The following is a 12,395-nucleotide window of genomic DNA, read 5'->3' as shown; positions in this document are numbered from 1 at the left end:
AGGGGCTCCGGGTGGTGACCTGTACTTCCTCAGGCTGCCATGCACCTGTACCCCTCTCACGAGTTGCTGACACACCTCTTACAGAGAGGAGGGGTCCACAGCCTCTCCCCATGAAGAGGCGGGGAGGCTGTGATAACAGAGCATCAGGAAGCTAGGCCACACCACTGCTACTGCTTCCTCCTGGCTCTCGGGACCCTGGTAACCCGCCGCCATGCTGTAAGGAAGCCCAACCAGCTCATGGAGGTAGGCCCCATGTCGGGGGAACAGAGGCCGCCAACCATGAGCTGGCATCAAGCTCCAGACATCAAGAGCCTTTCATGACCCTACCCCCCAGATGTCTAGGTGTTTCCGAAATGAGCCCCCGCCCCCCCAGGCTTCCTCAGCAACTGCTTGTCTGGCACGGCAGCAGCCTGGGCCCTGCCAGCCCTCACGTCAGCTTTGCCCGGGCCACACCAGCAGCTAGCTTCCACTCTGTCCAACGGCCCAGGCTCCCAGGGGAAGGGACGGGCCAGGGGCGTGCTAGAGGCTGCATCCGGCCCTCACGGCCCCGAGGAAGGTGACCCTCACCTGTGCCAAGAGCCCAGAGTGTGCCTGCCTGAGAACGGGGACGGGAGGCGCTGCGGGGGAGGTAATGGGAGATTCGCAGGCTCTCTGAGAAATCAGCTGTCAGCAGCCCAACCAACGAGCCAAAATTCATTTCCAGAAATCCCCTGAAGGCAATCAAGCCAATCAGCTAATTATGCCTCCTGCGTATGTATGTGTGTGGGCGGGGGCTACCCTGGCGATTTGGCAGGTGGGGCCCCACTTGACTCTGGTGAGCACCCCCGGCCCTCTGCACCTGGTGTGGAGGCTGCCTGGCCGGGGTACAGGCAGGCGCTCCCTTCTCCCGATCCCACCACAGCTCTGCTGGGAACCCAGAGTTAGAGTCTCACCTCCCAGCCCGCCTGCCTGCTGTTCTCGACGGTGGTGCCCCCTCCCACCGCAGGGCCTTTGCGTGGCTGCTCCCCAGCCCCGTGTCAGGGAGGGGTTGGGAGGTCTTCTCGCCAGGCTACTCAAGTATCTCCACAGCACTTACCACCTCCCCAGGGGCAGGGACACTGGCTGTTTGGTTCCTTCCAATGGCGGTGATACTCAATAAGTGCCCGTTGAGGGGAGGAGGGACCTGGAGGTGAGAGCTGTACCCTAGCCCAGGGAGGGTGGGAGGACGGAGGCTCGGGCTGAGATCCAGCTAGTGAGAGTGGGAGAGGTACCTGGAGGCCAGCAGCCGGCTGGGTTCTCGTGCCGCGGGCTGGGGCGGGCAGGCTTCCTTCAGAGGGTGACAACGAGGGGCCTGGCGCATGGACTGGATGGGAGGGGTTGGTGGGGAAAGCCTGGGTGAGCCTGGAGTGGGTAGTGGGTCTGACCTCGGAGTGTGGCCCTGAGCGGAGGCCCCTCCCGACAGTGGGGGCTGCAAGGGGTTCTCTGCCCCCTCCCTGACCACACCCACCCTGAGGACACCTGCCCGGACACTGGATCACCTGTGTCCTCGGCCCTATCCCCAGGCCACACACTCAGGGTGGGGGCACGGCAGCCTCCTACTGTGAGGCGTCTAGGTCCTCATTTCTCTTTAATAAAGGAAACTCCCAAGTCCCCTGCTTCGGCAGGAGATGGATCCTTGTGTCCTTGGTTGCAAGCAGTCAAATTAAGAAAATTACTTTCTAACTAATTTTATGGCACTAACGAACCTCTGGCGGCGTGCTGGGGAGCTTTCGGGACATACGATGTTGAGAACGGGCAGTAATTGGGGATTTGCTGGGGATAAATCTTGACAAATTAATCCAGGTCAGACAACAAATACCCTGTGTCACCTAGCAAGGGGATGTTGTGGGGAGAGGCAAGGACAAGCGTGACCCCTCCTGAGCCTGAGGCCCTAAATGCTGGCACACAAATGGCAAGGTGTGTGCAAACGTACACACCTACGCACAATGCCACATGGCCACAGGTCACACACACACACCGCACAACCAGTCATATATATATAGACACATTGGTGCCATGTCCAGACACGGGCTCCCAGATGGACACTTACACGCAGTGTGGCACACACACCCCCACCTGCTGCATCCACAGACACACACGGGTACCTCCAGACAGACAGTTAAGAGGACAAAACACAGACCCACACATAAATGGCCACAGAGAAACATGGAATGCTTCTGGGTGCAGGTGTGCAGCCCCGCCACGGCCACACAGAGACACCGCCTTGTAGGCACATAGGAGAGATAGACACATGTGAACATACAAGGTTACACAACACACACTTCCCTTGCACTGAGAGTCCTACACAAACAGGGCCCTCAGCCTGAGTGTCTCACCCTCGTGCCTGACAGCTCCATGGTGAACTCTGGATCTAAAAGCAGGGTCCTAGCCGGCCTCCAAGCCTCATTTCTTGGCTCCTGGCAGGGTCACCCTGCCGGGCAAGGGTCCTCTGGGTCCCCGCCCACTCCTCCAGCCCCAGGGGAGGTTGCCACCAAGCCAAATGGACAAGAGGGCCAGCAGGGTTGACCATACAAGCCCTGCAGTGCTGCCCAGCACATGCCGGGGACCTGCGGGCACACCTGCTCACACCAGGGCCTGGTGCACACACACACCAGTGTGTCTGCAGACGTGGTTTGGGAACCGCCAGGGCTGAGCAGCAGGCTGGGCTGCTGCCCCCACCATCTGTCTGTCACTCACGTGCAGCCGCAGTGGGGGCTAAGCTGAAAGCAGCTGGCATGTGAATTACAACTTCTTCTCCAGGAAACATTCAAAGCAGCATTTTGCGGAGAAGACCACGAATGACACACAGTGGTTTGGAAGCAAAGGGCTGCCCAGAGGCTCTGGCAGGGAGACCCCAGCTGCCCCAGGCGTCTCAGGAGGCTCCACATGGGGTGTCTCTGGGCCCAGCCTCTCGGGACTCCCAGACCCTCCAGGACAGGTGCAGGCTAGTGGGTGTTCTGAGTCTTGCCCCCAAAATTCCCCATCACTGCCCCAGTTTGCCCTAGTGCCAACCTGGACCACATGGCGCCTCCCAAAGCACAGGTCCTGTCCAGGCCTGGCCCAACCACCCCCGTCAACATAGTCAGGAGCGGCTGGCACATCAGGACCACCCAGCCCCATGGGAGGAAGAGGCAGCCTGGGGCCGCCTACCATGACCGCGACAACAGATGAGAGCACAGGGGCTGCCCGAGAAGGGCGGAGGCCTTCCCAGGAAAGCACACCTTGGGAGCCACCTGGGGCCACTGCCCAGAAGCGTACAGCGCCCCCGGTCAAGGCTCAAAGATGCTACAGCCTGGCTCTGGATTTGAGGCAGAAGGCAGAGTTGCCTGGGCTGGCAGACCCTGGGGGTCGAGGAGCTGCGGGAGGGGAGGGCCAGGGACCCATGGCTGTCCCTGCCACCCGGGGAATTAATGGGTTAATTACACAGCCTATAAAAAGCCGCTGTGATTTAGAGAGCCTGCCTGTCAGACCCTGGAACTCTGGAACTCGCAGTTAATCAGGCGCTGTGGGATGAGGCAGGCGGAGCCCAGGCCCCTGCCCTCCAATGAGCTGAAACGGCCATAAATCTGCAGAAACGGCTTTTATGGAGCTCTGGGTTTTATGGTGTCATTAACGGGCCTCCTGATACTTAAGGGGAAATGAAATAAAGTCGTGGGGAGGGGGATGGGGGACAGGGAGGGTGGCCCCCGCCATGGCCGGAGTATCAAGCAGCAGTAGGCCAGTCCCCCCTCCCGCCCCTGAGCCCCTGATGACAGCTAAGAGTGGGGGCCTCACACCCTGTCCAGCCTCTTTGGCCGGGCCAAGCACAGCTGGGGAGAAGGTGTCAGGGCACGTGGGTAGGGGGCAGGGCGGGGAGGGCATACGCTGCAATTGCTCCATGTGCAGCAACCCCGACACCAAACGCTGCCCCACAGGACCCAGGGTGTCCAGCCCACTGCCCACTCCTTTGCAGGGCAGGACCCAGAGTCCCGCTCCCTCTGAATCTCTGCCCACTCTGGCCCATCCCCATCCTGTACAAACTCCATTTCCAGCCTAGGGGCAGCGTTCAGTACAGTCAGGGCTCCCGTGGGTCGAGGGTCAGGGTTAGAGTGAGGGGAGCAGACAGCAGGAGGGTGGGAGACTTACGGAGTAACCTCTGCCTGAGACTGCCTGCGCCGAACTCTGCAGGGAAGGAAGAAGGACAGTCAGGAACTGGTTGCAGCCCGTGATGGTCACCCTCTCCCTTAGGGACCTGAGCAGGCAGAGCCCATCCTGGGTCTTTGCTGGAACTCCGGGCTGGGGCCACACTCATCAGCCTGCGGCAGGGCCCGAGGACCCACAGAGGAACCTTCCATCCCCAGACCTGGAGGTATGGTCCAGCCCAGAGGAATCTCCAGGCGGAGAGGTGGCAAAGCCCCCACATTCTCCAGGGGTGGGCTCAGCCCCTCCCAGAGGACGTGCCCCACCTCTCCACGTGGGGTTCTGGGTCAGGGACTGACCCCACTCTGTGCTCAGGTCGGCTTTTCCCTCACCACCCACCAGCCTCCCAGGGTCACGGGGTCCAATGGGAAAGCCTGGGAAGGTTTCCTGGAGAAGGAGCTAAGCAGGTAATCCTGAGGCCTCAGATGTCAGATGGGGGCAGGGGGGTCAGCTGTGGCCTAGAGGCCAACAGTCACCCCAGAGGTCCTGTGAGGGTGACCCCGACTATGCTTGATGGAGCGCCCTCTGGCTCAAATGGGTACTTAAGATCTAACGGGAGAAACCAGTTAGGTTCATTTCACCAGCTCCCCAGGGCAGGCGGTGGTCACCAGGGTTGAGCCCCGAGGCCCAGGAAGACAGGATGTGATGATCCGGCAGGTGGGTGGGTGGCATTCACACAGCCGGTGAGGGCAAGCTTGTCTGAAGTGTGTGGGACTCACAGACCTGGGGCCAGACCACACTGAGGTCCAGATGCCAAGATTCTTCTGGGAGGATGTGTGACCACTGCAGCCTGGACCACTCTGCTCAGCTCAGCTGGGGCCAGGGGACCCTCCCCTCCCCAGGCAGACCCTGGCCAGGCCCCAGGCCAGTTCCTGGGGGTCTGCCAGGCCAAGCTCACCCCAGTGTGTGTGTGGGGGGCCGCTCACTCCCGGGGTAGCTCAGGCCCCAGGCCCTGCCACTGGGGGGGGGGGTGGGCAGGTGCCATAATTGCCCCCAAGCTTGCACACTCACGCTGCCTGTGCTGTGCCTACAATCTGCCTGCTCCCATCCTGGCCGGCAATTAGAGGAGTTCGAACTAGGGCAGCCCCCGCGGCCCCAGACAATTACCAGCCTATTTTCCCATCTTGTGGCAACAAGATCGGAGCCGGGCAATTAGGCCCTCCTCCTGGCCTCCCGCACCAGCCCTCCCCCAGCCCCCATTTAAATGATAATGAGAGACAACTCGTTCCATTTAGCCCTACAGAAAACCCATCTCCGCTAGGCCGCCACTCCTGCAGCTGGGGGTCAAGAAGACAAAGGCCTCTTCCAGGAGCACTGCCCCCCCTGGGGGGCTCTTCCGCCTGAGTCCTCACGCACCCCCAACCCAGGGCCCCTCAACCCCCACTCCCTGCCCTTGTAACACCTGCCCCATCCCCCTTCTTCAAGGTCTAGGGAGACCCAGCAGCCCTGGAGGAATACCCTGCACCCCCATTGCTGGCCACATCCCACTGGGAGCCCTCGTGTGTTGCCTGCGTCATCTCCAAACTGGGTCCTAAGACCCCCTCTCCCCCGCCCCCTGGGACCTGAGCTCAGGGACCTTTTCGACAGGACACACCGAAGGGCGTCCCCAGACCCCGGCCAGCTTGTGCCTCAGAGGGGCACCCTCCCCTCCGCGTGGCCCCCAGTGGCAGAGACCTGGATGCTGGATGCCCCGTGCTGCTGCCAGCCTGATCCGCCTGGGCAGGCAGGAGTGTTTGCAGCTCATTGGTCCAGAAACGCACCCCCTGCCTCCACCCTTCTTTAGACACATCTGTAGGAGCTGTCTGGCATCCACAGCTCTGCCCGCCGCCAGCTGGGCACCGACCCCGAGCCTACCCCCCGCTGGAGAGAGGGACTGCACCCCAGCACGGTCGCCTCTACTTGCCCTGCTGTGCCTAATGGTTGGTCCTCATTTAAATCCCTCCTAGTGGGGAGGCCCCAGTTAGTAGACAGTCATGCTTTAAAGAAGGCAAATGCTAATTGTGAGCACAAAACCCTGGACTCAGACTCCGGGCCCCTAAACAAATGGCTTGCAGTGTCCGCTGAAGGTTGAAGGCTGGCCGGGCAGTCACCCCAGGGACTCGGAAGTGTTCCCGCGAGCAGCTAGGGTACTCACATCACTGAGTTGGTCCCGAGAACTGCTCCTCCGGGAGCTGGTGGCTTCTCGGAAGCTGTCGCCGTCACTGTTGTGGTCGCCCCCTCTGGACACTGCAACCTTCATCTGGGGACAGGGAGAGATGAGAGACGGGCTCAGCACACACACCCTGCAGGGTGGGGCTGGGGCACAGCCAGGCTCAGGCTCCTCCCTCACCCCACCCGGTCCCTCTGGGCTGAAACCCGGGGAGGGGGGCGGCAGGGCAGAGCCAACCACTGACAACCCAGAAAATACTGCCCATTCCTACCCAGAATGGGAAAGAAGAGCCCAGAGAGCAAAGGGTGGGCACTCAGTGGCATAAACTACTCTCAGTTCTGTCCTTTCCTCTGGCCGGCGGGCGACTGAAGACTCCTGGATGGGGAGCGGGCTGGTGGGTGGCTCCGGTCTTTTCCAGTCCGCCAGGGGCCCATGATCACGTGTCAAGACAGGCCTGCCTGTGGCAATTCATCTCTGCTCCCTGCAGGCACACCACTCCTGGGCCCCCTTCAGCCCTCACCACAAGCCAGGTCAGGGCTGTGAGGTCTGCAGAGTTGGGTGTGGACCAGCCACTCCCCTCACTGTGTCCTAGGGCCACTACTCAACCTCTCTGTGCCTCCATTCTGTCATCTGCAGCACGAAGCAAGTAATACCCACTGGGACAGCTGCTGCTGGGTCAAGTATCTGCCGGAATCTCTGTAGACAGCAGGCCCTCAGCTCCTTGCTCCTCACACAGAAGCCCTAGTTGGCTGCTCTGTGCCCACTTTACAGAGGAAGAAATCAAGGAGGGAGTTGATTAACGACTAGGGAGGTTAAGTGACAGTGTGGAAAGTGGATCCAGAAACCTGCCTGCGTTCTTTTCACTTGGAAATAGTTTCAAACCTCACCAAGCTGCAGGGCAGGGACACACATCACAGCCCCTGACCCTTGACCTCCGGGCCCAGGAAGTCACCACCCCGAACATGCCAGCCTCCATCCAGGTCTTGTCAGCTCCCAGCTGCCCTCCTGGACTCCCTGGCAGGACCCACTGAGCTTGGCTGTCCCACCACCTCCAGGTGGCTCCAGCTTCCTGGTTCTGGAACATTCCCACGGCTTTGTCTGGACATGCACCGACAGCCCAAACCTTCGACTGTCTGTCTGAGGTTTTCAAGCAACAGACCAAGGCCAGGGCTCCCAGCCAGCACACTGCCTAGCACCCAATGGCCCCTGCTCCAGGTGCTGCCGATGTGCCTGCAGGGCAGCATGTGGCCTCTTGTCCACCCCCAGACCTCCGCGCCCAGAGCATATGCTCTCAGCTCAGGCATGCCGAGAACCTGCGCCACAACCAGGGGCAGGGAGGCCCAGTCCTTCGCATCCAGCCATTTTTGTCGTAAGCATCCTTCAGCCCTTGAGACCTCAGTTAAGGTGGAAAGTCACAACAGGTCAGCCAGGTGCACCAGCTGTGCTCTGGGATATTCTCGAGTGTCCAGGAAACCCTCTCAAGACCTGAGCCCTTCTTCCTGCAGACCCATGGTGGGCTCGCTCTCTCGAGACTGCCCCTCAGAGCCCCTGCTCCCCAGGGCCAACCTAAGCCCTAGATGGGGTACGAGCTCCCATAGCGACAGGCCCCTGCATGGTGTGGCTAGCAGAGTGTAATCACAAAACATAACTGGCACTCATCCACAGCCCGGGCCTGGGTGCAAGGACCCAGGGGAGGGCCCCCGTTCTGGGGAAGCAGGAACGGCGAGGGGGAAGCCCAGCCCTCAGTACCACTCTCCCATCCTATGGCAGGCCCAGGGAGGGGGCCCAGTCTCATGACAGGCAGAACACCCCCACTGTGAGCCCAGGGGTCCCCAGCCTCACTAGCTCCACCCTGCACAGCCGAGTGGTGAGTGCACAGACCCGGGGCCAGTGCTGGCTCTCTGACTGTCCTTCAGCCTCAGTTTCCTCATCTGTGAAGTGGGGGTGTCGACAGGGCCCTTCACAGGCTCTATGGGGGTAAGAAGTTCTGTTTGTGAGTCTGAACCCTTCTCTAGCACCGATAAGCCACCAGGTGTCGCTGTTGTCACCAACTGGAGACAGGTCTTTCTTGCTTCTGGACTCCATGACAGGTCTCCCCAAAAGGAGTGAATATGGGGACTGGGGGAACTTCCTCACTGCCTTGCTGTCAAGGAGCCTCTGCAAGAAAACAAATGCCCTCATCCAGCAGTTTTCAAAGCGGGGTCCCTGGACATGCAGCGTCAGCACCTGGGAGCTTGGCAGGAATGCAAATAAGCACTTCCGGGCCCCACTACAGACTCGCTGTGTATCAGGTCCTCTGGGGGATCCTGGTAGGGCTCCAGTTGAGACTCTTGGTTCTGACCTTTAGTAACCACCCCCATGAACCCACCTTCACTACTGGGGGCAGTATTTCAGCTGGGCTCGGAGCAGGGTCCCTGCCCAAGAAGGCTGGACCCAGAGAACGCTGGAAGGACAGGACAGGCCCGGCAGAGTTGGGCGGGCTGCTCACGGTACAAAGACACCAGCCAAGGGGGAGGGGAAGTGGAGGCTGAAGAACAGCCCACACAGCTGAAAGGCGAGAAGGCAGGACGCCACACTCCACTTCACTCAGTTATACAAGTGATCTTCTCTCCAAGCTGGACCCCAGAGAGGATTCCGAACCTTGACTCTTTGGGGATGCCCCACAGGAGGAGGAGAGGCTGGGGTCTGTCATCCTTCCTCAGGCAGTGGGTTTTAGCTCTGAAAGCCCCATTTCCCAGAAAATCCCATAAAACTGAGTACTGTGCCCTGGGAACCATCCCAACCCTGGATGTACTGGGATGGCTGGTCACCTTCTCTTCCTTGGCCAGGCCCAAGCTGGACTCTGGCTGTCCTGTAGCCCCACCTGCTTCCCAGCGGCTCAGAAATGCTGCTGGCCAGCTCTGCCAGAAGGCCAGGGATGCCATGCCTCCATTTTTAGCTGGAGGGATCAGATTCTGATCTGGGCCCTGATTGTCCTGGGAGGGCAACTGGGAGCCCCTGTGCCTGGGCCTACCCCTGGGCCTTGTGGTCTATCCCTATGCCCACCAAACATCCTTTATCCATCCATTCATCCTTTACCCAACCATTCATCCTTTATCCATCCATCCACCCTTCCACCCATATACTTGTCCACTTAACCATCTGCCCACCATCCATCCATTCATCCATCCATCCACCTATCCATCTATACATGGGAAGACAGACCACTCACCACCCACCATCCACCTACCCACCCAAGGCTTACTGAGTGCCTGCGTATGAACCAGCCCTATTCTGGGCAAGGAATATAAACAGACCCAAGTCCCCACCCTCCCGAAGTCTACAAAGGCCAGCACATGGAGCACGTGGTCGGCAGATGTTCACAGGAGCTCTGGAAGGACAACAGCAGAGAAGAGCAAAGAAGGGGTCACCAGGAAGGGCCTCACTGAGAAGACGACACTTCTGAAAGGTGATGAGGCAGGTCATGAGGCTATTGGGAAGGGTTGGGAGATGGCACTGCCACAGCAATGCAACTCCCTGGAGGAGAGGAGAGCCCTAATGAGCACTGGCAGTTTCTATAAGTTGTGCAGAATTCCTGAACACGTAAGGCTTGTGCAAGGCGGCATACCACAAAAACATGTCCTCAGACTGGCAGGGGCAGGACTCCCGTTGAGACTGGTAGAAATGTGGAAATAGGGCCCTGTTCTCCACCAGGCAGGGTCAGAACACAGCCCTCAGAAGGGCAGGGAGAGGCCCTCCTCCCCTCAGATCAGCATGGCTGGGGCACTGCCATCAGAGCAAAGGTGAGGGACATCACCCTCAGACCGAGGCACCCCGGGAGCACCTGGGGCCCTACACTTCCTGGCAGTAACAGAGAACCCCCTCATGTGACCCTCCCTGGGCAAGGCAACTCCCTAACCAGGTTCTGCAGCAATTCCGAGAGGAAGTGTCGCCTCCCAGGCGGGCTGCCAAGTGCCCTGGGCCACACACAGGCAGCACGCGGTTCCACTTGATGCTCAGACCCACAGGGTGTGGGTGGTGGCGGTCAGTCCAGGAGGCGTGGCTGGGAAGGGGTCCAAGAGGTGGGACCTGGCAGTGTCCCCAGGCTATGTCACCAGGTGCCTTCCCCCTACGGGGGACAGGAAACTCCCTATGCCTGGGACACCCCAGGGCTCACTCGGGGGCCCCAGCATCCCTCACTCTATCAGCAAGAAGACTCACTGGGACTCCTGACCCTTCACAGACCAGCTCCCACCAAGACACAGAAACAAAGGAGCACCAAGAGTCCCTGGATGGCCCCGCATGCCCTCAACAAGGCTTCTTCTGCCCACATCCCAACACAGCGCCTGCCTGCTCCTGAGAGCTGTCTGATGCTCTGTGCGTTCACCACCTTACCGAGACTCATGCCTGAAGCAGGATGCAGAGGCCCTCCCCCTCCACGCCTACCTAGAGCCCTGCCTCACAGATGGAGCAGAGATGCCCTCTGCAACATGCTCAACTGCTGCACACGTGCAGATGCACATGCCATCCATCAATGGCGAGAGTGGGAGTGGTGGCCCTAGAGTTTTGCAGTGTGCAACCTGAACAGCCATATGTGGCGGCCCCTGCAGGAGATCATGCCCCACCAGATGGCTTCACCCCCAGACAAGTGTCATCCTATGAAGCTCTCAGGAGTGTACACGAGCACACACACACATTCTCAGGAGCTTTGGCTCCGTCCCATACCTCTCCCACCTTCCCCCCAACACCACCCCAGCCCAGGGGTGGGAGGTGCCCTCTGACCCATGGCTGGTCTGCACCGGTCTCCAGGATGAGGAGAGGCCCACTTAGCCTCCACACCTACAGGCCTGGGAGGGGAAGGGGTGGGGATGGACTCGCTACAGACCCTGGGAAACCCTGAGAAGAGGGCTGTGGCTGAGGCCACCCATGGTCTCCTTCAAATCCGTGAGAGGACATGACCTGGGGGGTGAAGCGAGGGTCAGGCACCCACTAAGCATCAGTAACCACCCCTCAGCCCCTAGTCAGCCAGGCCACTATCCCAGGGAGAAAGAAGTCATGAGAGTGCCCTCATGACATCCTTACATAAACAGACCACAGGCTCCTGACAGCCGAGGCACCCCATTCCATGTCTACTCACAGACACCCACAAACACGCATGTGCACACGTCTGGCCTCCCAGCCCCAGGGGCCACATGGCAACCCAGGTGGGGGCAGAGACCCCTCCCCCTTCACCCCAATCTTCTTTCAGGGACTCCTGCACAAATAATGCCCCCACTGGGGAGCTTTAAAACCACTGGGCCTCCGAGGGATCAAACATTGTGGGTCTGGGTCTCAGAGACCTTTCTGGGCCCCCCAGGTGACTCCTGAGTGCACCTCAAGGGCAAGTAGGCAGCCACAGGTCAAGTCCATGGCCCCCACTGGGCCCCTGCTGACTGGGCTGGGAGGATGAGCTGTGTTCGTCCATGAGAACCGTGTTAGTCTTCTCGACCCCACTCTGGTCCCTGCTCATTCCAGCTGATTCCTGGCGTCGAGTGTGTTCTACAGGCTCCAAAATGAGAGCCTGTTCCGTCTACCCGAAGCCCCGACTGAAGCAGGGCCTGAGGCCCCCTTCCCCCTTGGGTGCCCCAGCCTCTGGCCCCTGTCACCCTGGTACCTCAATGCCCCAGGGCTATAAATGAGGCTCTGACCCGGAAGCCCCTTGCTGTCCAGCTACTTGCTCTGTCCACCAACATTCCCTGATGCTCAGTGGGGCCTCATGACCCCACTGAACCTGCACCTCCGCCCCATCTCACACATGCCACCTCCCCGCCCCCAGCACATGACAGCAGTGAGGTCAGCCCGTACTTTATTCTGTTCAACAGAACCCCACCCTCTGAGCTCCAGGTCTATGCTCTGCCTCCAGCTCTGCGGGGAACCTGGGTTTTAGGAGAGGGTCACAGAGCACGGCTGGCCCAGGGAGGGGAACCTTCACGCAGATCATGCAAACATACTCATGAGGAGGGCTGGTGGGCAGGTGAGATGCTGGGGTGTGCAAGGAAGGCCAGGGCCCCCTCCCCACCTGATGAGGCCA

General features: G+C 60.1%; 1 protein-coding gene across 23 annotated transcripts in view; it reads right to left on the bottom strand.

The window, feature by feature from the left end:
• The window catches only part of FBRSL1 (fibrosin like 1), a 412,476-nt gene that overhangs the window by 372,897 nt on the left and 27,184 nt on the right, over positions 1-12,395 (bottom strand). For 22 of the 23 annotated variants that reach the window (XM_065904966.1, XM_065904976.1, XM_065904972.1 and 19 more), the window contains exons 3-4: positions 6,332-6,436; positions 4,144-4,179 (exon numbers count right to left, since the gene is read on the bottom strand). The exons of the other annotated variant lie outside the window; for it this stretch is intronic. In XM_065904966.1, coding sequence (XP_065761038.1) covers positions 4,144-4,179; positions 6,332-6,436 — 141 coding nt within the window. The remainder of the gene's footprint in view (positions 1-4,143; positions 4,180-6,331; positions 6,437-12,395) is intronic. 23 annotated transcript variants of the gene reach the window in all.

This window comes from Muntiacus reevesi, chromosome 13, assembly GCF_963930625.1.
Source record: "Muntiacus reevesi chromosome 13, mMunRee1.1, whole genome shotgun sequence".
Classification (NCBI taxonomy): domain Eukaryota; kingdom Metazoa; phylum Chordata; class Mammalia; order Artiodactyla; family Cervidae; genus Muntiacus; species Muntiacus reevesi.
This window is presented reverse-complemented; position numbering and strand designations above follow the sequence as displayed.